Here is a 24,630-nt window from a genome sequence, read left to right as displayed (position 1 = left end):
TGTTCTGAAAATAACACTGGTCACAAATTCTCATTATTATTATTTGTGCCTTAAATTTTGAATCTGACTTGCTTACATTATTTTTTTTAAATGTCATACAATGTAAAAAAAATAAATGAAAATATTTTATGTATAGTTTGATTTGCCGTAGGATTACTGCATCTGTATTCCATAATGATAACTTGCAGCCTCTCATTCTTCCCAGGTTGGGAGTTGTATCCATGACATGTGCATCCTGGGACTCACAATCTCAACTGTTATCTGATATACTATATGTTCAAATAACCCATGAAGAAAAAACAAAAGCCATAAAATTCTCATTCAGTGATTTGGACTTATTAAAAGAATAGAATGAGTTCTGATCCCATTTTATTCCGTGTGAAACTAATAAAGCTCAACACTCAAAGGTGAAAGCTGCTCAGCCTTGATCAATGAATGAATATAACTGTAAACTGCGCTGATAGTGATGGAGCCCAGATAACCACCAAAATGTACTTAATTTTTTCACTTGTTGTTGGTCCACATGAACACTAATGTTCTTTTATACCAATTAAAGACAATTTCCAATGCTTCCACCCATATTGTTTGCATTAGCACTGACGTAGCCTGTAAAATTTCTACTATTTGGATTGACAGGAATAGCACGACCAGCTGCCAGACTGAAAACACACCAGCATTTCTTTATATGCACACTGGAATGCCTTAATGACCCCAGTGGCTGTATAGTGTAGCTGGAGCGCAATCCCATTCAGCTCTCAACAATCCCAGTTCTTAATGTGGAGAAAGTTACATAGGTTAGTATGTGAATTGTAGAGCTCACCTTTTGTCACACATTCCATTCCGTTACATTCAGTCTGTTAATGGTTTTCATTCTTGTTTTTGTGAGAGTACAGCTGTATTTTGTATTTGTGTTCATATGTGTTTTGAGTCCTTTTGCATGTGGCATATTAAATTAATGAAAAAGTAGCAAAGGCATCACCAAACTAACAATCTTCAGCTGGGCTTTGTTGTGCCAGTTGGGCAGATTGAGCTGAGTAAGTTCTCTCATGCTTAGCACATATCTAAGACCAGACCTTAAGATACCATTTTTTTTCTGTGCCAAAATCAATACTATTACCATATTGCACATTTTTAGAAGTCGGCACAAGTAAATCGTGCATATCTGCCAAGTAAGTTCCTTCAAAAGAAAGCAATACAAGGATCTTGGGATAATAACAAGGTATATTGTCTCAAAATTGTGGTGAATACACCACTGAATGACGGCTATTTTAGTTGGTATTAAAGATCATCACTAAGTGGTTACAAAAAGACAGATCACAAATACCTTTCTAGTTATCTTTGTCTTTTAAGATCAGATTAAATGCAGATGCTCTCAGTTGTTTTTTTTTCACTCCTATGATTGTCAGCAGGTGAAAAGTTGGATGACATACTGTATAGTATGGATTTACACCCCATGGTGGAGCAGCTGTAAAGCGTTGGCCTCACAGTTCTGAGGTCCAGGGTTCGATCCCGGCCCTGCCTGTGTGGAGTTTGCATGTTCTCCCACGTGCCTGCGTGGGTTTTCTCTGGACACTCCGGTTTCCTCCACATCCCAAAAACATGCAACATTAATTGGACACTGTAAATTTCCCCTCGGTGTGATTGTGAGTGCGACTGTTTGTCTCTGTGTGCCCTGTGATTGGCTGGCAACCAGTTCAGGGTGTACCCTGCCTTCTGTCCGTTGACAGCTGAAATAGGCTCCAGCACTCTCCGCGACCATTGTGGGGATAAGTGGCGAAGAAAATGGATGGATGGATGGTTCAAGTGTCACAAGAAATCAGTCATGTCACCGAAATTGAAGAGCTTACCATACAGTATTTTCACTAAGAATTATGATCCAATTTATTCACTTCTGATCTGAAACTGATATTGTAGCCATGAACCTTTTTCTGACACTATAAGCAAGGAGGTAATCTTGACTTTGTGAATTTTTATTACAAAAAGGAAGAAAAGTCTTTCCAAAGAAAGGAAAAGGTACACGTCTTCTGAGTTGTCACCCCTTACTGAAGTTAAGACTGAAAGTCCTTTTGTTATATTAAAATGAGTAAGAGACAGAGAAAACAAAACAAGACAATTATCTATGTCCAGCTGTACTAAATATTATACACAAGGAGCCAGTAGGAACATCATCAGATGAGGAACAGCCTGACTGGGAGAACTAGAGGCCACAACAGAGCAAAACCTGTGAAAATTGAAGGTAGAACTAATATAACTAATATTTGCGTATAAATGTAAAACATAAATCTGCCGACACAAGAAGCTGCAGGAAGTAGATCCTTTGCTGGGCTTTTTTGTGGATGGAGTTGATGTTTGTCTCCCTCTTCAGATCCTGTGAGACTGTAATTCCCAGGAACCTGAAGGTCTCAATGGTTGACACAAGACAGTTGAACAGCCGGAGGGGCCGCTGTGGTGAAGGATGCCTCCTGAAGTCCACGATCATCACTAGTCTTTAGTGCTTTAAGCTCGAGGTTGTCACACCAAAGCTCCACCCACTCCTCTTCCTGTCGATACGCAAACTTGTCACTGTCTTTGATGAGCTCAATGTGGTGTCATCTGAAATGTTTAACAGTAGGGTGCATTACGGTAAATTCGTTTCAGTAGAGCGAGAAGAGCAGCAGTCAGAGGAAAAAACTTTGGGTTGCCCCGATGCTGCTGGTGCGTATGGATGAGGTGGTGCCTGCCCTTCAGGTACTTGTATATCCACTGGCAAATACCAGTTGAGACCTTGAGCTGGAGAAGGTTGGAGGAGAGGAGTTTGGGGATGATGGTGTTGAACACAGAGCTGAAGTCCACAAACAAAATCATCGCATGGGTTCTCACGCTGTCAAGGTTTTCAAGGATGAAGTGCTGACCCATGTTGACTGCATTATCTCCAGGCCTGTTTCCTCGGTAGGCAAACTGGAGTGGGTTCAGCCACGGACCTGTGACATCCTTGATGTGGTCCAGTACAAGATGTTCAAAGGACTTCATGACCACAGGTGTCAAGGCAACAGGCCTGTAGTCATTCAGACCTGAGATTGCACGTTTCTTGGTGACCAAGATGGTAGTGTGTTTGAAACAAGTTGGTACTTCACACAGTTCCAGAGATCTGCTGAAGATCTTTGTGAAGACTCGAGCAGAATGGAGACACATGGTCTGGGCCCGCTGTTTTGTTAATCTTGTGTTGTTTTAAGATGCGTCTCACGTCCTGTCCGTGGATGGTTAACGGAGGAGTCTGAGTGCTCAGTCATGCGACTTTGTGGGTATGTGGATGAAAGTGTTGTCTTCAAAACTCCGGTAAAGGCGATTCAGGACACTGACCCGCCTACTATTGTTGTCCACTGGGGGGATTGTTGCTTGTAAATGGTTAGTGTAATAGATGCTAGACTGATTTGCCGTCATTGGCGCTACACTGTTTTTCGGCTAAATGCAGAGAGGTTGCGTGAGGAAGGGCATCCGGCGTAAAACTGTGCCAAACAAATGTGGGTTCATCTAAGATGACACACTGTGGCGACCCCTAACAGGACACGCTGAAAGGAAAAGAAGAAGAAGAAGCTGTATAATCCCTCTTTGCAGTTTTAATTTCTTTACTCATCTGATTTTTAGTGCAATTGTACAGGGCACCATCCCCACTATGATATGCGACCTCTTTAGCCTTCCGAGTTGCTTAAGTTTGGCGGTAAACCATGGATTGTTGTTATTTAACATGTGGAAAGTTTTTGTTGGTACACTGATCTCCTCACAGAAACCGACATATTATGAAACAGTATCTGTATATTCACCCAGGCTGCTTGCAGAATTATCAAAGACACTCCAGTCTGTGCTTTCGACACAGTTTTGAAGTTTTAATTTTGGCTCTGTTGTGACTTTTTCACTGATTTTACCAAAGGCTTTGCACATTTAAGTACTTGGCTGTATGTAGACTTGAAGCTTTAATACACTGTGCAAAAACATACCTTTCATTTGTCTCTTAGTGTCTGAAGTCAAATCAGACCAAACCTCTGCTGTTTCAGGTCAGTCAGGATCACAAAAAAACCCCCAAAAAGTTTAATTTTGTTAAATGCCAAAATAATGAGAGAGAGAATTTGATACAATTTTATTCAGGGTCTAAAGTTTACCTACATACATAGCATTTACTTTTAACTGCATGACGGGTCAAATGTTTTGCTTAACCTATCACAATCTTCCAACAGTACTTTGCTGGAATCCTGGCCCATTCCTCCTGACAGAGCTGTTGTAACTAGGCCTTTTCAAATCTGGGTTATTTTGGGTTATTTTTTTTTTACGTTTCTTTAGGAATAATGGCTGCATTCTGAGTGAGTGGCCTTCCAGCCCATGTAGGTGCCGCATGAGCACCTCAAATTCCAAAGGTGTAGTAATTAACTTGACATATTTTTATCTATTTCAATGGTGAATCAAAATTTCGGAGCTCTAGTGATGATGTCTTTTAGTTGTGGCCACACACAATATTAAATCAGGATAAGAGTACCGTATTTTCACGACTATAAGGCGCACCATATTAAAAGGCACAGTCTCAGATGCGGGTGCAATTCCAGTATTTAACACCTGCACAAGGCGCACTGTACTATTAGGCCCAGGCAGGGTGGCGCTTGCGAGACAGTGAGGCACAATGGACCTTTTTGATAGCGATCTTCAGCTCTGCCCCCTTAGCCATGTACCACAAGCTTCCAAAATGGCGACTGAACACAACATATTTGAAGTCGATTCTTTATCGCGTATTCCAGATAATATTGCGGCATGTTTTTTGCCAAATATGTCAGACTTGTCCAAGAGAGTCCTTCAGAGAGGTCTCAACTACTTCACGCAAGGATATGTACTCGGAATTAAGATTTTGTTTCAGCAAAATGGCCTCACAAACTTTATATTGAAATCCAACAGGATGAAATAGTGGAATCGTACTGCACATATAAAGCAGGGTGAGTACTTTTTACTTGGAAAGATCATGAATAATATCATGTAGTATTTATAAGTGAGTTAGGTTTGATTTCCGACAAGTGCATTTAAACAATGGTGATTAACTCAGTCAGTACCATACTCACCAAATGAAAAAGGTTTGACTGGCAAATAGACATTTGTCTTGCATGACATGGCACATTTACATATCACTAACCCGACTCTGCGGCATAAAACATTATATACTTCATTCAGCAGGTAGAGTTGAAAGAGAAATTCTGGAAGGAACTAGATGAAGTAGTTCTGAGCATCCCAGACAGCGAGAGAGTTGTGATTGGTGCAGATTGTAATGGACATATTGGTAAAGGAAACAGGGGCGATGAAGAAGTGATGGGTAAGTACGGCATCCAGGAAAGGAACTTTGAAGGGCAGATGGTGGTGGACTTTGCAAAAAGGATGGAGATGGCTGTAGTGAACACTTATTTCCAGAAGAGGGAGGAACATATAGTGACCTACAAGAGCGGAGGTAGAACCACGCAGGTAGATTATATTTTGTGCAGACGATGTAATCTGAAGGAGGTTACTGACTGTAAAGTAGTGGTAGGGGAGAGTGTAGCTCGACAGCATAGGATGGTAGTATGTAGGATGATTCTGGTGGTGGGTAGGAAGATTAAGAAGACAAAGGTAGAGCAGAGAACCATGTGGTGGAAGCTGAGAAAGGAAGAATGTCGTGCGGCCTTCCGGAAAGAGGTGAGACAGGCTCTCGATGGACAACCGAAGCTCCCGGAAGACTGGACGACGACAGCCAAGGTGATCAGAGAGACAGGCAGGAGAGTACTTGGTGTGTCATCTGGTAGGAAAGGGGAGAAGGAGACTTGGTGGTGGAACCCCAAAATACAGGGAGTCATACAAGGAAAGAGATTAGCGAAGAAGAAGTGGGATACTGAGAGGACTGAGGAGAGGCGAAAGGAGTACATCGAGATGCGACGTAGGGCAAAGGTAGAGGTGGCAAAGGCTAAACAAGAGGCATATGAAGACATGTACACCAGGTTGGACACGAAAGAAGGAGAAAAGGATCTCTACAGGTTGGCCAGACAGAGGGATAGAGATGGGAAGGATGTGCAGCAGGTAAGGGTGATTAAGGATAGAGATGGAAATGTGTTGAGTGGTCCCGGTAGTGTACTAAATAGATGGAAAGAATACTTTGAGAAGTTGATGAATGAAGAAAATGAGAGAGAAGGAAGAGTTGAAGAGGCAAGAGTGAAGGACCAGGAAGTGGAAATGATTACTAAGGGGGAAGTCAGAAAGGCACTACAAAGGATGAAAAATGGAAAGGCAGTTGGTCCTGATGACATACCGGTAGAGGTATGGAAGCAATTTGGAGAGATGGCTGTGGAGTTTTTGACCAACTTATTCAACAGAATACTAGCGGGCGAAAAGATGCCTGAAGAATGGAGGAAAAGTGTTCTAGTTCCCATTTTTAAGAACAAAGGGGATGTTCAGAGCTGTGGGAACTATAGAGGAATAAAGTTGATGAGCCACACAATGAAGTTATGGGAAAGAGTAGTGGAGGCTAGACTCAGGACAGAAGTAAGTATCTGCGAGCAACAGTATGGTTTCATGCCGAGAAAGAGTACCACAGATGCTTTATTTGCCTTGAGGATGCTCGTGGAAAAGTACAGAGAAGGTCAGAAGGAGCTACATTGTGTCTTTGTGGATCTAGAGAAAGCCTATGACAGAGTACCAAGAGAGGAACTGTGGTACTGCATGCGTAAGTCTGGTGTGGCAGAGAAGTATGTTAAAATAGTACAGGACATGTATGATGGCAGCAGAACAATGGTGAGGTGTGCCTTAGGTGTGACAGAGGAATTTAAGGTGGAGGTGGGACTGCATCAGGGATCAGCTCTGAGCCCCTTCCTGTTTGCAGTGGTAATGGATAGGCTGACAGATGAGGTTAGACTGGAATCCCCTTGGACCATGATGTTCGCAGATGATATTGTCATATGCAGTGAAAGCAGGGAGCATGCAGAGGAACAATTGGAAAGATGGAGACATGCACTGGAAAGGAGAGGAATGAAGATTAGCCGAAGTAAAACAGAATATATGTGCGTGAATGAGAAAAGTGGAGGGGGAAGAGTGAGGCTACAGGGAGAAGAGATAGCGAGGGTGGACGACTTCAAATACTTGGGGTCAACAATACAGAGCAATGGAGAGTGTGGTCAGGAAGTGAAGAAACGGGTCCAAGCAGGTTGGAACAGCTGGCGAAAGGTGTCTGGTGTGTTATGTGACAGAAGAGTCTCTGCTAGGATGAAGGGCAAAGTTTACAAAACAGTGGTGAGGCCGGCCATGATGTACGGATTAGAGACGGTGGCACTGAAGAAACGACAGGAAGCTGAACTGGAGGTGGCAGAAATGAAGATGTTGCGGTTCTCGCTCGGAGTGACCAGGTTGGATAGGATTAGAAATGAGCTCATTAGAGGGACAGCCAAAGCTGGATGTTTTGGAGACAAGATTCGAGAGAGCAGACTTCGATGGTTTGGACATGTTCAGAGGCGAGAGAGTGAGTATATTGGTAGAAGGATGCTGAGGATGGCGCTCCCAGGCAAAAGAGCGAGAGGAAGACCAAAGAGAAGGTTTATGGATGTGGTGAGGGAAGACATGAGGGCAGTTGGGGTTCGAGAGGAAGATGCAGGAGATAGGCTAAGATGGCAAAAGATGACACGCTGTGGCGACCCCTAACGGGACAAGCCGAAAGGAAAAGAAGAAGAAGAAGAAGTGATACGCTAACAACGTGAAAGTTGTTCTCCTGCAATATATAAAGCACTGATAATAATTCAATCAAACTCAGAGAAGATACTTCTCCCTCACTTACTTTCAAACATACAGTATTGTGTTGATATTGTACACATTTAGTTATACGTTTGGTCTTCCGCAAGCCTTAATCCATCGTAGACACTTCGTCAACTGATTTTTAGGCTTTGGAAAATGAATCAACCGGGCCCGTTGTAACCTAACAGGATATCTTTCATTAGAGTTGAATATTCCCCAAGCACATCTGAGGACCATTTTCTTCGTAACATTAAATTTTCCAACCGCACACTACTGACAACTAGCGTTGGTTGTGGGACAATATGGCGACAGGGGCATGTCAAGCCAGGGGTTAAGACATTGTGCTATCTGATTGGCTATTATTGTACAAGTGATTGACATGTCAGAAAGGTCCATTGCAGCTTTATTTTTGAAAGCAGAAGAACAAGCTTACACTTTTTTCCCCCCACTATGAGCCGTGGAAGCGAGTCATGAGTCACACACCATCTTCACCCACGGTTTCAAACCAAACCAAAATCTATACACCACAGCAAACAGAACAGCACAACCAGCAGACAACAAAACCATGTGCAAAGAAATAACCAACACAAAACATGCACTTCAAACATTATTTACATACACATTTAGCGCCGCAAAGGATATAGCTATATAGCAACATTAGCTTAAAGCATACAGTAGCATCCATGCATGCTATTTAAACAGGTACCGAGTAGGAAACCAAGTTCAGTGGTACGTACTTTACTGACATATTTAACAGTGTAAATCATGAGTTCAGTTGTACTTTATTTAGGTATTTAATTGTGTAGCTATACAATATAGCTGTATAGAGATACTAGCCTAAACCATGCGGTAGTGTGTATGCACGTTTTTAAATACTTCAATAAAGTGCATCCAAGTTCACTGTTTACAATGTTAAATACTTCATTAAAGTACGACCGAACTCAAGCTTTCCTCCGAGTGCCTTTTTAAATAGTGTGTATCCATGCTACTGTGTGCATTAAGCTAGTATCGCTATATAGTATAGCTACATTGTTAAATACTGAAATAAAGTACAACCGAACTCACTATGTATGTAGTATATCCCACACCACTCGCAACTTCACTTTGCTTCCCCTGTTCATGTCAATGTCCAGAAAATGAAGTTGCTTTGTTGTTTTTTTTTTTTTAACTGTAATTGTTTGTTCTTTGTTAATTAATCCTTAACTAACTAACTTGGGCCACCTCGCCTTGTAGGCTCCCAGTATAACAGCAAGCTCCGAGTTAATTTGCTGCGCTTGTTTATTCACGGCGTTTGTTTGTTGTATGTAAGCTTATCTCTTTGATGGTGCCATTTTTGGGGGTCCTTAGCCAAAACTATGTTGTTTAGCACAAAACACATACCGGCATTATGTACCTTCTGGGGTGGTGCCTTTAATGTCCTCTCCTACGCCTACACTTTCCCCTGTAACTTCCACATGCTGTCCTCTCACAGGTCCGCTTTTCCTTTATATAACTAGCGTGTCAACAGGAAATGCATCCGGTCGGTTACAAATTTTGGACGACGGATCAGGTATAAGGCACGCCACATGATAAGGCGTCCTGTCTGTTTTGGAGAAAATTCAAGACATTTATGTGCGCCTCATATCTGTTAAAATACGGTACTTAGAGTTGATTGAACTAATTCAGATCAAATATTCTGGGCCTGAGTCATCCCAATTTTGGAGTTCAGGGGAAGTCATGTGAAAACTCTGGTTCAGCATTTTGAACCTTCATGCTGGAAGACCCACGAGGTGTTCTAGTCTCATTGTAAGTGTGGATTTGCAGATGACATATTTGCAGAAAAATAATATCAGCGTTTGATCGTTAAAATGCTACAATCTGCTATTACCAAACAAATTATGTCACAACCATTTTCTTTTGATTGTCTCAACAAAACACCGCTATATGAACTGCAATGTCTGTATTAATAAAGCTTTTTGAACATTTGAGCTAAGTGTTAAATATTACAAATAAAGGCCATACTTAATAAATAATCTGTGGATTTATTTTTTTTCCTTATTTTTTATCTACACAAATAAACCTTTTTTGTTTTAATGTTCAGTTTGTGAAGCAAATCTTCATCTTTAAAAAATGGCATTTACATGGTTGCAGATTGAAATTGGATGGGGCTAGTCACCCTTTTCATATCTCTTTTAGCCACAGAGAAACATGAAAACAAATCCTGTTTTGCGGGGAGAGTGACTTTGAGCGTGATGGAAGAGTGGGGTGGGCGCGAAAGTGAGGAAAAAGCAAGCAAGGACAGAGCGGGAGAGAAAGTGTGATGGAGCCAGAGTGATCGAGAGCTATTTTTAGCTTCAGTTTCCCGAAGAGGAAGAAAAGTCTGAAAGCACATCACATTTAATTTTCTTCTGTGGCACACAGACAGGCTCCAAAATGTAGAAAGAAAAGAGATGTTCACAATGACTGGATAATATGACAAAAAAGCTCCTCTATTCTATAGTGTGTGTGGTAATTGGAAAATATTCTCTGAATATCTGATGACCACGGCCAATCCTGTAATAATCTTCAGTAGATGTGAAACTGTGAGTCGTGTGTGTCTTCTAAGCAGCATTTATTTAAAGCCATAGTAAATTCCTGGTTAGTATTTTTGTCACTCTTCCGTCTTCCATGTCAGATTCACAGCCCATTGGATGAAAGACCACTGTAATTATAATTACTCAGTGTTATGATAAAAGTGTTGGCTACTGCTACATTACACATGGAAACATTTATCTTCAATGTTTCACTGGCATAATTATAATCATGGGAGACAATTAATAATTTTTATCCTTTTAAAAAATACTGGTAGATCATTTTTAAGTAAATCAGTGCAGTTAAAACTGTAGATTTGAATTAATTTGTTTGAATTGTTCATTCAGAAAACATTGTGCAGTGATATAATTTTGGTGTTAAACAGAGTGGTCTACACAGTTGCCACAACGTGGGAGAAATATGTTGCCGGATTTCTCATCATTTCAGTCCTTAATTGTACTGTAATTTTTGAGTTTGAGTTTCCTGTTGTTTTTTTTTGTTGTTGTTGTTTTTCTACAGCTTCGGACAACAGCCAGAGGTTTCAGGAGACGTGTTTTGCCTTTGCATTAACGCCACAGCAAGTCCAGCAGATCAGCAGTTCAATGTAAGATGAATGAGATGCTGTATTTTTCAAGGCGTATTGTGAATTATTTCTTCATTATTCATCAAGCTCCATGGTTCAAATCTGTTTTGGTGTTTTCAGGGACATCTCGGGGACCAAATGTGATTTCTCAGTTCAAGTCCAATTGCGGTTTTGCCTGTCAGAGACGAGCTGTCCTCAGGAAGATCATTTTCCACCCAGTCTGTGTGTGAAAGTAAACGGCAAGCCATGTAACCTGCCGGTGAGAAACACTAACATGAACCCGTGCAGCACATAATCAGCCAAATACCATGTTTTTGTTGTTGTTGTTTTTGTTGCTACCTGTAATCTTAATGTTTTTACCATACATCATCACAGGGTTATCTTCCTCCAACCAAAAACGGTGTCGAGCCAAAGCGGCCCAGCCGACCCATCAACATTACCTCACTGGTCAGATTGTCTACCACAGTTCCGAATACCATTGTGGTGTCCTGGACTGCTGAGATTGGAAGGGTAAGAGACAAAGGGCTAGATCAGGGGTCGTGAACCTTTTCGACCGAGAGAGCCATAAAAGGCAAATATTTCAAAATGTCATTTCAAAAGAGTCATACAGTATTTTCAAAACTAAATATATGTGTATTTGCGCCTCGCACACTTTTAAAGTACAATAAATCTCTGAATTATTTTAAATAACATTGTTGCGCTGTTTCTCACCAATGATGACAAAAGTACGAGTGCTGCACAGTTTTGCTAATGGCTTCGGAGTTCATACATTGTCAGATTAAGCTTCACGCAGGCGTTAAGACTTCCATCCGTTCATCATGAACGTAATTAAATTTGATTTGCCATCTTACTGGTACGATGGTGAACAGTTCTTGCCGACAAAGGCGTATCGTTTATTCATTTGATTATTTTGTGGTGATGCAAACTTGTCAAAATGTTCATTGGCAACATCAAGTGCGAATGTTTTATGATATTCCCCATCTGTTAATTTAAGCACACAGCAGAACCCTCCACCTCCACAAAGCCTGTCCGTTCTTGTTGGAAACTTCGGTACTCCTCATATTTTTCTCTTTGTGTGACCTTTGTTAAAAGCGTTTCCATAATTAGTTGTTCTGACGCGATCGGCTAGATCCTTCTTCGCCTGTTCACATCGAGTACCACGCAAAAACTACGGCAACCCCACTAGGCCAAACTGTCTCTGCATCATTTGCTTTGACTCCCACATCAAAACTAAGGCAACCCCACGAGGACAAACCTTCTCTGCACGATAGAAATCACATGTACAGTATGTCATTATGAGGGCTCTACGAGCCATATGCAACCACCAAAAGAGCCAAGTATGGCTCGCGAGCCATAGGTTCCCGAACCCTGGGCTGGATTTAGTCAACGCCATATAGCGAGTGCTACATTTCCTGTTCACTAACTGTAACGGATTGCGAGATGTGTTAGCAAAAAGTATATTTGTGGTGGACACCAATGTTCCCTCTAACAGGGATAAGAATTTTCCGCCGACCGGCGGATTTCCGACTTTTTCAGACCAAAATGACCATTCTCGAGATAAGCGCAAATCCGTTGAGAAAATTTCAGGGGGTAGGGTATCGTGCGCCTGCCTCTCGGTGGTGGGCTCCGAGCTGCAAGTTCAGCTTAGTGCTAGCACAAGCACGACTATCATATGCTGTTCTAACTTGCTCGGTAGTGTAAATATTTACATTTTGCGACATAAACATTCAAACTTGTTTGTGGCAGATTACTTGATTGGACAACAGAGTTATACAGTATAACGATCCAATTGTGTTAGTGGTTATTCGTGTTTCACCATTGCCATGTACATGTGTTCTCGGTTCTCAGAAATCGCAGTGTAACTTGTTAGTTAGCCAAGTAATGGCACGTGGTACTTACATCGTGTGAACTGAGCGACGGTGTGTTCAAAGTTTTACGATGGCGAAAGTGTTAGAAAAAAAAAATGAAGATCGAGCGAGTGGTAAGGTAATTTTTATTCATACTGTTCTGAAAACTTGTGCTTCATCTCTACACTATACTAATTCTATGAATAACTGACTGCATATCAAAAAGAAAATATAATGGTGTATCCATATTAAACAGTGAAAGAGATTGAAAATTCATTCTGAAGTTTGGCAAATGGTGAACCTCTGAGATAATGTGCTTCAAACAAGTACAATAATTAAAGCATTGAAGAAATGAAACTGATATTTCAATTTTTGCTGTACTGGTAGAGCACCAAACAAGGGACATTTTTTCCACAAATGCAGTTAAACTCAGTGTTGAAACTTAATGGTTTTTGGGCTAACAAATTGCTAAAATCGCTTAGCTTCCGGGGGCTTTGCCCCCTGGGTCCCCAACGGGGCGCTGCGCCTGCACCCTGCGGCCCCCCCAGACCCCCGGCTACTTTCCAGACTTTTTTCTCCTTTGGCATTCTCATCCTTGCTCTAAACTGCGCGGCTGTGCAATTGCGCACTTCTCACACACTCTCAGCGCACAAGAAAACCTATCCGGCGCAGTGAACAAAAATGAATTTGATATATCAAGTTTTTTCCTGTATCATTTTGCTGTGTAATTCGGTGAGTGACAGCGGTCCAGCCAATCATATCATATGATGCAAATACGCTACACAACCAATTACAGCATTAACATTACTTGCGCATGTGCTGTGCTCGTACACACTCCATAGCAATAACAGTGCAGTGGAGTTCGGTACTGCTAATGCTAACCCCATATCATGGCGAAACGAGGGGGTAGTGAATGTGATGTGTCGGCTCCCCAAACCAAAGTAAAAAAAGAACTGCAGTTCTTTTAAGATGGAATGGCTGTCAGAGTATGTGTAAATAGAAGAACAAGCAGTGAAACAGGGTGAGATCTTTTCTTTTTCCAGTGAGAAAAATACTCTGCATAACATTCAGCGACACTAAAGTTGTCAATGGAAACTGGACTACCTCAAGCAACACATTCAGCAGAAAAGTTATTTGACTGCTATTGAAATTATATGAAGACTCAAGATGAGAAAAAGGATTGTGAGATTATTGCAAGAGAGTGCAAACAACCAGGAGAAAATGAACTAGGTGTCTCACACACACAGACACACATAAATCTGACCCTGACCAAGTTAAATTTCTCAGACAATATTTTACTTGGCATTAAAATGAATGCATCAAAGCTGTTAGTTCAACGCTGATGGCCATGCTAACCTGAGAACGCTCAATCTCGTCAGATCTCGTTAGCTAAGCGGGTTTGGAGCTGGTTAGTACTTGGATGGGAGACTGCATGGGAATACCAGGTGCTGTGAGCGTCTCTCCCCGGCTAAATGCAGAACGGTTGCGTCAGGAAGGGCATCCAGTGTAAAACTGTGGCGACCCCTAACAGGACAAGCTGAAAGAAAAAGAAGAAGAGAGATCAGTTCAACAAATCCACGATCACATGGCAAAGTATGTGAGTATACCAGAAAGCTGGCGAAGCAAAAACTATCCTTTTCAATTTGTGAATTCAATCAATGAGATAGTACAGAATGAGTCTATGTGTAAGTTTGAAAATACTCCCTGGCATACCCGAATAGTAGACTGGAGCACAGACATGACATAGGACCCAAAATGGTAGTCATATATACCAAATTCAGGGAGGAAAATGATGCCAGTTATAAAACTGTGGAAGTTGGCCAGATGAGTTATATTAAAAGTAAGCTAATGGAAATTACTGTTGCAATTTGATTCTTTTAATAAACCATAAAACTTTCGATAATGATGTGTGATACTGGTGTGTGGCCACAGTGAGCACTTCTGATGGTGCTCACAGTGGTCCTCAGTGTGCTCAGGGATCTTGTCTTTATGCCCAGACAGATGAAAAATTAGAGGGAACATTGGTGGACACTATCCATATTTAAAAGGGGCCCTGATGGTTTTCACTACGGAACATTTAGGAGAACATTGTGTGCGCAAAATGAAATGTCAAGTACACCAGTGCCTTGAGATACGAGTAATTCGTTCTGTGGCCAAGCTCTTATCCATCCATCCATCCATCCATTTTACGTACTGCTTCTCCTCACTCACATGTCTACTTGGCACCAGGAAACCCGAGGTCGCAGTCTGATGATCAACTTTGTGGTCGTGTCATCGGACTTGCGACCACATGTCTTGGACATTCGGGTGAAGAGAGGGGCGGAGCTGTCAACTGATCACCACCTGGTGGTGAGTTGGCTCCGATGGTGGAGGTAGATGCCAGTCGGATGTCGCAGGCCCAAACGTATTGTGACGGTCTGCTGTGAACGGCTGGCAGATTCCCCTGTCAGAAGGAATTTCAACTCCCACCTCCGAAAGAACTTTGCTCACGTCCCAGAGGAGGCGGGGGACATTGAATCCGAGTGGACGATGTTCTGCACCTCCATTGCTGAGGCGGCTGACCGGAGCTGTGGTCGTAAGGTGGTCGGTGCCTGTCGTGGCAGTAACCCACGGACACGTTGGTGTCCACCAACAGTGAGGGATGCTGTCAAGCTGAAGAAGGAGTCCCATGGGACATTTCAGGGCTGTGGGACTCCCGAGGCACCTGATAGGTATCGGCTGGCCAAGCGGAATGCAGCTTCGGTGGGTGCTGAGGCAATAATCCGGGAGTGGGAGGAGTTCGGTGAGGCCATGGAGGACAATTTCAAGACAGCTTCGAGGAAATTCTGGTCCACCATCCGGTGTCTCTGGAGGGGGAAGCAGCGCACCGTCAACATTGTATATAGTGGGGATGGGGCGCTGCTGCCCTCGATCGGGATTTTGTGAGTCGCTGGGGAGAATACTTCGAAGACCTCCTCAATTCCACCAACATGCCTTCCCACGAGGAAGCTGAGTCTGGGTGCTCTGAGGCTGGCTTTTCTATCTCTGGGGTTGAGGTAACCGAGGTGGTTAAAAAGTTCTTTGGTGGCAGGGCCCCCGGGGGTGGATGAGATTCGCCTGGAGTTCCTCAAGGCTCTGGATGTCGTGGGGCTGTCCTGGTTGACACGCCTCTAGATTGGCAGACTGGAGCGGTGGTCCCCCTTTTCAAGAAGGGTGACCGGAGGGTGTGTTTCAACTACAGGGTGATCACACTCCTGAGCCTCCCTGGTAAGGTCTACTCAGGGGTACTGGAGAGGAGGGTCCATCAGGATGTCGAGTCTCGGATTCAGGACGAGCAATGTGGTTTTCGTCCTGGATGTGGAACAATGGACCAGCTCTACACCCTGGGCAGGATCCTCGAGGGTGAATGGGAGTTCGCCCAACCAGTCTACGTGTGTTTTGTGTACTTGGAGAAGGCATTCGACCGTCTCCCTCGGGGAGTCCTGTGGGGGGGTTCTTCGGGAGTACGGGGTACCGAACCCCCTGATACGAGCTGTTTGGTCCCTGTACGACCGCTGTCAGAGTTTGGTCCGCATTGCCAGCAATAAGTCAGACTTGTTTCCAGTGAGAGTTGGACTCCGCCAAGGCTGCCCTTTGTCATTTGATTTACTTCATAACTTTTATGGACAGAATTTCTAGGCACAGCAAAGGCGTAGAGGATGTCCGGTTTGGTGGCCTCAGTATTGCATCTTTGTTCTTTGCAGATGATGTGGTTCTGTTGGCTTCATCAAGTCATGATCTCCAGCTCTCACTGAAGTAATTCACAGTTGAGTGTGAAGCAGCTGGGATGTTTGAAACATTAAGTGAAGAAAGTCGGAATTTCTTTTTCAGATTTTTAGCTACAAATATTAAATAGACATGCTTTTTGTCACATAAAATGATGAGGTGGGTCAGATAAGGCTCCCCAACCATGAGTTTGACACCTAAATCTTTCATCCATCCATCTGTCCATTTTCTTTCACTTATCTGAGGTGGGTCACGTGGGCAAAAGCTTACACATGGAGGACCAGTCTTCCCTCTCCCCAGTCATTTCATCCAGCTCTTCTGGGGAGACGCTGAGGTATTCCCAGGTCAGCCCGGAGATGTAATCTCTACAGTTTGTCCAGGGTTGTGCCGAGGTCTCCTCCCGGTGAGACATGCCAAGAACACCTCACCAGGGAGGCGTTCAGATGGTCTCTTAATGTGATGCCCGAGCCACCTCATCTGGCTCCTGTCAATGTGAACTCGCACCGGTTCTACTCGAAGCCCCACTTGGTTGACCGAGTTTCTCACCATCTCATCTCTAAGGGAGAACCAGGACACCCACCAGAGCAAACTCATTCTGGCCACCTGTATCTGGGATGTTGTTCTTTCGTTCACGAAGGACAGCTCTTAACCATTGCCATCCCAGCCGCTTCATGCTCAACTGCGAACTGGTCAAATGGGATTTGGAGAGGACGTATTGATGAAGCCGACAGAACCACACAATCTGCAATAGGTAGAGATGCAATACTGAGGCCACTAAAACATACACGCTATCCGCCTCGGCTGCTCCTAAAAATTCGGTCCATAAAAGCTCTAAAAAAAAATCGGTGACAAAGGGCAGCTGTGGTGGAGTCCAACCCCTCACCCAAATGAATCCAATTTACTGCTGGGATTGTCAGACCAAATTCTGACACTGGTCGTACAGGGGTCTAATAACCCAAGTAAGTGGGTTGGGTACCCCATTCTCCCTTGTCCTTTAGATAATTCAGAAGCTCCAAAATTGCATTGCTGAATATACAGTAGTGTCCGATCATTTTTGCTTGTCACGTTTCAAAAATGTCGACATGAATAGAAAAGTGCTTTTATCCCTGTCACATCTCATTTTCCCAGGGCCTCCTCATCATGATCAAGCACAGCGGTGCCTTTTGTGCCTGCCTTTCGACACTTTATTTAAAGACACAAAAGAAGCCATTGCAATTCAGCTCCCATTTGATAAACCACACATTCATTCATCTACAGGTATTTGCATACCCAGTAATCCTCTCAGAACAAATTAATTCCGTAGCAACTTCGCACATTAGGTAGACAGAATTCTGGGTGTGCTTGAGTACTAGATAATTGTCCACATCTGATAGGGTGAGCACTCGAGTTTTTGCACGTTTTTGCACACACAGATGTTCCATAAGTTTGGCCCAAACTCTTGAACTGATGACCTACCTCAGACACAAGGGTCAATTTGTTGTAGAACCACTGAAGGACAATAGATATAGCACTGTCCTTTTGTTACAAGGATGTTGCCTTTTGTGTCCTTCATATACAGTGAAGAAAATAAGTATTTGAACACCCTGCTATATTTTAAGTTCACCCACTTAGAAATCATGGAGGTGTCTGAAATTTTCATCATAGGTGCATGTCCCCTGTGAGAGAGAAAATCTAAAAAGAAAACTCCAGAAATCACAATATATGATTTTTTTTTCAATGATTTATTTGTGTGATATAGCTGCAAATAAGTATTTGAACAGCTGTCTATCAGCTAGAATTCTGACCCTCAAAGACCTGTTAGTCTGCCTTTAAAAGTCCACCTCCACTCCATGTATTATCCTGAATCAGATCCACTTTTGTGAGGTCGTTAGCTGCATAAAGACACCTGTCCACCCCATACAATCAGTAAGACCAAAGAGCTGTCCAAAGACACCAGAGACAAAATTGTACAACTCCGCACAGCTGGAAAGGGCTATGAAGAAATTGCCAAGCAGCTTGGTAAAAAAAGGTCCACTGTTGGAACAATCATTAGAAAATGGAAGAAGCTAAACATGACGGTCAATCTCAATCGGAGTGGAACCCCATGCAAGATAGTAGCTCGTGGGGTCTCAATGATCCTTAGTGTCAGCCCAGGACGACATGACAGGACTTGGTCAATGACCTGAAAAGAGCTGGGACCACAGTTTCCAAGGTGACTGTTGGTAATACACTAAGACCTCATGGTTTGAAATCATGCATTCCACGTAAGGTTCCCATGCTCAAACCAGCTCATGTCAAGCCCCGTCTTCACTTTGCCAATGTCCATTTCGATGGTACAGAGGAGTTTAAAGACTAAAATGGAAATTTTTGGTCATAATTCCACAAACTGTGTTTGGAGGAAAATGACTGGTGAGTTCCATCCCAAGAACACCATCCCTACTGTGAAGGATGGGGGTGGTAGCATCATGCTTTGGGGGTGTTTTTCTGCAAATGGGACAGGACAACTGCACTGTATTAAGGAGAGGATGACCGTGGCCATGTATTGTGAGATTTTGGGGAACAACCTCTCTCCCTCAGTCAGAACATTGAAGATGGGTCATGGCTGGGTCTTTTAACATGAAAATGACCCGAAGCACACAGTCACGAAAACCAGGGAGTGGCTCTGTAAGAAGCATATCAAGGTTTTGGCGTGGCCTAGGCAGTCTCCAGACCTAAATCCAATAGAAAATCTTTGGAGGGAGCTGAAACTCCGTGTTTCTTAGCGACAGCTCAGAAACCTGCCTGATCTAGGGAAGATCAGTGTGGAGGAATGGGCCAAAATCCCTCCTGCAGTGTGTGCAAATCTGGTGAACACTAAAGGAAACATTTGACCTCTGTAATTGCAAACAAAGGCTACTGTACCAAATATTAACAGTCGTTTTCTCAGGTGTTCAAATTTGCAGCTGTATCACACAAATAAATAGTTAAAACATCATACATTGTGATTTCTGGATTTTTCTTTTTAGATTATCTCTCTCACAGTGGACATGCACCTTCAATGAAAATTTCAGACCCCTCCATGATATCTAAGTGGGTGAACTTGCAATATAGGAGGGTGTTCAAATACTCACTTTCTTCACTGTACACTGTTTTTGGTCCACTTTGAAAAAAATTCTCATACTTCTATGTTTTTTCTTATCCACAGAATTACTCCATGGCAGTGTACTTGGTTAAGCAGCAGTCATCCACAGTGCTTTTACAGAGGCTTCGGGCTAAAGGCATAAGGAACCCAGACCACTCCAGAGCACTCAGTAGGAATCCTCTCAATTTCTTTGTGTTAAGAACTCCACTGGTCCATTCATGGATGTACCCATTTGTAGATCCCCAATAAATATCTATGCTCTGTCAAGTGTTTATTTTCACGGTTTAAGGTTTTAACCTTCAGTTTTCTTATGAATAAAAACAGTATCCTGGAGTATCACAGCTTTGTTCACAAGTAGCTACTGAGAACAGGGGAATAAGGCTCAGCACAGTTACAGTGAAAAAGTATCTTTCCCCCACTTGAGTTCAGTTTTTTTTTTCATATTTCACACACCAAGGTTACAAGTCATCAAAACATTTTTAATATCACTTGGAGAAAACCCAAGGAAATACAAAATGCAGGTTTCGACTGACAGTTCAGTCTTCAGGCACAAAAAAAATCCAAATCTTTCTGACCCTCTACGAAAACGTAAAATCACGTCACTGTGACTAACCAGGAATTTGGAAAAGGTGATTTCAATTTCACAAGCCACACCAAAAGCCCGATTACCATGATACTTTAATCAAGAAATCACTTAAATCGTATGTGAAGTAGGGTACAACAGCTCAAGAACCAATGCATCATGCCACAATCCAAAGAAATTCAAGAAGAAATGAGGAAAAAAAATGATTGTAATCCATCAGTCTGGAAAAGGTTTCACAGCCCTTTCCAAGGCGTTAGGACTCCAGCGAACCACTGTCACAGCCATTATCCACAAATGGAGAAAACTGGGCACAGTGGCAAACCTTCCCAGGAGTGGACACCCATCTAAAATTACTCCCAAGAGTGCGACGACGACTCATCCAGGAGGTAATGAAACAACCTCGAACAACATCTAAAGACCTGCAGGCCTAGCTGGCCTCAGTTATCGGGCCACTGTCATGAAATATATGATTTTAATATGTTATTAATGAAAAAACGGCGGCCGACATGGACCCATCTGTTTGATTTGATTTTGATGTATACAGCTTTTTGTAACTCCCGCCGTGAAAATCCTCTCAAGGGATATGTTTTCAAGAAGAAGAAGGAAATGACGTACAGGGGGGGACCGCCCTCAAGTGGACTTGTTTGTTTCTGTTAGTTTTACTTCCGAGAAGGTAGCTCGTTGTTCCTTCGTGTTAGCCAAAAAGCCGGGTCGTTGCATTGCTGGACATTGCTTGAACACTCGGGAGGATGGATTTACCCTTCATAAGTTTGCAAGATTGTAGGGGTGCAGAGGACGAGAGCTTCGTGGGTTCCAAATGAGAGGTAGGTGTGTATAAAGCTACTAAAAAAATAATAGTTTGGGGCAGACCACGTGAACGATTTCTCATAACGTAACAAAAGATCCACGTACATATCACAGGCACGCTACATGTGTCGATGTGCGCGTCGGACGGTGTTGGGCTGCTGCGTCGCTTCGCCAGGGAAGGCTGCACGTTGGGCTCGCGGACGGCGGCAGCTCTGAACAATGCTGCAGACAATGCCGAACTCAGCTGCATGTGACGACAACGCCGTTGTTCGTCGCGAACGGCGGCGGCTTTGAACAACGCCGTAAAGCAGGCCAGCTCGGCTCCGTGATAACCCACCTTGGTGCCAAAATGAGCCACACCGGCTGACGCCCAGCGTCGGCCCGTCACGGCTTCGGCAAAGGCTGCACGTCAGGGTTGCGGGCGGCGGCGGCGGCTCTGAAGTACACAGCTGACAATGCTTCACTCAGCCACGTGGGACGACAACACAGTAAAGCGCCCCGGCTTGACGGTATTGTTCATTGCGTACTGCAGCCGCTATGGACAACCCCCTAAAGCAGCCCGGCTCGGCTCCGTGATAAGTCACCTCGGTGCCGAAAATGAGCCACACTGGCCCGCTGCGATAAGCCGCAATGGCTCATCTCCGCCGCGGAAGTAGGCGGTTTGGCCATTATCCCATATCATCTGAATACGGCTCATAACAATACTGTAATATTGCCGCCAGTAACTTCACTCGGTTGTGTGGTGTTCTCCTTTTTGAAAAGAGCGTCCGTATCAGAAGGGGCGCGTTTGTCTCCCATAGTAGGGTCCACCGCGTGTTTTCATTGGTGAATGTCCGGGTGACATCACAGAAAGGGGATGCAGCCAATATGGCGACCACTTGGATGTCGTAGAATGACACTTCTGCAACTTTGCACATGGATGACGCGCTCTCCGCTCATATTTATTTTTTCGTATAGACATTGAAGTGAATAACGTTATATGTATATTTCATTACAATATCTATTTTAGAATGTTTATAGGGATGACACCTGATCTTTAAGGTCAGTGTTCAGGACTCTACACTCGCCAAAATGGCATCCCTGGGGAGTTCCCAGTGGAAAACCTCTGCTGTCAGCAAAGAATACAAAGGCTTGTTTCACATTTCCTCAAAAACATCTTGATGATCCTCAATACCTTTGGGGAAACATTCTGTACGCTTTATTTTTTGTAAGGTGTTACATCTGGGGTAAAAATGGCACAGCATTTGATAAAAAGAACATTATGCCAATAATGAAGCATGGTGGTGGGAGTGTGATGGTCTAGGGCTACTTTGCTGCCTCGGGACCAGGACAACTTACGATGATTGATGGAACAATGAATTCTGCAGTGTCCCAGAAAATCTTGAAGGAGAACGTCCGGCCATCAGTTCCTGCCCTCAAACTCTAACGCTCTTGGATCATGCAGCTGGACAGGGATCCAAAACACACCAGCAATTCCACCACTAAATGGCTCAATAAAAGTAAAATTAAGGTTTTGGAGTGACCAAGTCAAAGTCTGACTTTAAATCCAAGTGAGATGCTGTGGTGTGACCTTAAATGGGCAATTCATTCAACCCCCCAATATGATGGAGTTGAAACAATTCTACAAAGAAATGTGAGACAAAATTCCTCGAGAGCGATGTGGAAGACTCACCACCAATTATCGCACACGCTTGATCTCAATTGTTGCTGTCAATGGTGACAAAACCTTGGGTTCAGAGGGCAATTACCGTATTTTCTGGACAACAAGTTGCTCCAGAGTACATGTTGCAACACCCATAAAACCTATAAAAACGAAGATAAAAACATATATAAGTCGCACTGGAGTATAAATCGAATTTTGGGGGAAATTTATTTGATAAAATCCAACACCAAGAACAGACATGTCATTTAATATTTAAATGATGAACAATTTAAATAAAAATAGAATAGAGGCAACAACAGGCTGAACAGTATGCTTACGTTACACGACACAACTGAGAACGTGCCTGGTATGTTAACATTAAGAGTTATTCTGATAACTATAGCATACATAACATGCGAAGACGTTTACCAAAACCATCCATGTCACTCCAAATGTCCGATAACTAAAATTCAATGAAATCTTCATCCTCGGTGTCACTTCTAAACAAGTCCGCCAACTCCAAAGGAAGACAACACGCCGCTTACTCTTCTACGTTGCTAATGTCAGAGTCATCATCAGTGGTAGTTGCTACTAGCCTTTTCCGACCTTTCTGAATCCTGATGAAAGGATGGTTTTGGTGTCATGTGAGCCTAGACTTTGTCAAGTCATCCAATGATTTCCCGGAAAGTTGCATGACTGATTCACCCGGAAGCTGTGCTCTCCATTCCTCTTATTGTTGTCAGTGTAAAATAACAGATAAGCGACTCGAAAAATAGATGTAATAATTGTTAATAACTTCACATACAAGTCGTTCAGGAGAACAACCCTGGCCAAACTATGAAAAAAAAAACGTGACTTATAGTACGAAAAACATGGTCTTCTTCTTTTCCTTTCGGCTTGTCCCGTTAGGGGTAGCCACAGCGTGTCATCTCTTTTCATCTAAGCCTATCTCGTGCATCTTCCTCTCTCTTACCCACTGTCCTCATGTCTTCCCTCACAGCATCCATCAACCTTTTCTTTGGTATTCCTCTCGCTCGTTTGCCTGGCAGCTCCATCCTCAGCACCCGTCTACCAATATACTCACTCTCTCACCTATGGACATGTCCAAACCATCAAAGTCTGCTCTCTCGAATCTTGTCTCCAAAACATCCAACTTTGACTGTCCCTCTAATGATCTCATTTCTAATCCTACCCAACCTGCTCACTCCGAGCGAGAACCTCTTCCTTTAAAATGACCCCTACTCTAGTCCTCTTCCCATCTACTCCATAGTAAAATAATTCAAGCCATTCTCCTAAACTTCTAGCCTTACTACCTTTCCAACTGCACAATACACCAATCTTTCTCCTATTCATCATGTCAACCAACTCCTGACCTTTTCCTGTCATAGTCCTAACATTCAAATTCCTAAATACGGTCAATACGGTACTTTTTTAAAAAGGGTCAGAAAGTTGTTTTTTTTATGTGTGTGCCTCAATAAATTCAATTGTCATTTTAAAACTGCATTTTGTATTTCCCTTGGGTTGTCTCCAAGTGATATTAAAATTGGTTTGATGATTTGAAACCTTTGTGTGTGAGAGCCAAAAAAAAAAAAAAAAAAAGAGAAATCAAGAAATAAGCAAATACCTTTTCACTGGACTGTATATCAAGCACTGGTTGTCTTGAATCTGTGGAGGCTGGAATGATTTTGAGATTTTCCAGACATTCTGTCGAAGATGTAATGTATGTTGTCCAGTGTCAAAATAGTTAATTTGATCTGAGGAAATGGATCCTCCAAGACAATGAAGACTCTAATCACACATAAAAATATCGAAGAATGGTTTAAAACAGAACACTGGATCATTCTCAGTCTCCCTCATGTAAATCATATTTAAAGTTCCCATGCCATTAAAGCAATTGTTTTCCCACAGTTTTATGCATGAAATGAGTCATAAAGAGTCTGTGAACAGGTTTAAGGTTGATATCTATGAGGTTTTTTGAAGGTATGCTTTAATTAGAAAGGCAAAAGGCAGAAA

The 24,630-nt window shown here is 42.9% G+C and overlaps 1 protein-coding gene and 1 pseudogene across 2 annotated transcripts in view; both read left to right on the top strand.

The window, feature by feature from the left end:
- Nucleotides 1-24,630, top strand: part of LOC133498489 (E3 SUMO-protein ligase PIAS1-like) — a 114,164-nt gene that overhangs the window by 65,283 nt on the left and 24,251 nt on the right. For both annotated transcript variants that reach the window (XM_061815411.1, XM_061815412.1), the window contains exons 3-6: nucleotides 10,831-10,915; nucleotides 11,015-11,153; nucleotides 11,270-11,404; nucleotides 19,649-19,754. In XM_061815411.1, coding sequence (XP_061671395.1) covers nucleotides 10,831-10,915; nucleotides 11,015-11,153; nucleotides 11,270-11,404; nucleotides 19,649-19,754 — 465 coding nt within the window. The remainder of the gene's footprint in view (nucleotides 1-10,830; nucleotides 10,916-11,014; nucleotides 11,154-11,269; nucleotides 11,405-19,648; nucleotides 19,755-24,630) is intronic.
- On the top strand, nucleotides 14,080-14,198 carry LOC133498728 (5S ribosomal RNA; annotated as a pseudogene).

Source organism: Syngnathoides biaculeatus, chromosome 3, assembly GCF_019802595.1.
Source record: "Syngnathoides biaculeatus isolate LvHL_M chromosome 3, ASM1980259v1, whole genome shotgun sequence".
Lineage (NCBI taxonomy): Eukaryota > Metazoa > Chordata > Actinopteri > Syngnathiformes > Syngnathidae > Syngnathoides > Syngnathoides biaculeatus.
Note: the sequence above shows the minus strand (reverse complement) of the source record. Positions and strands in the feature narration are given on the sequence as shown.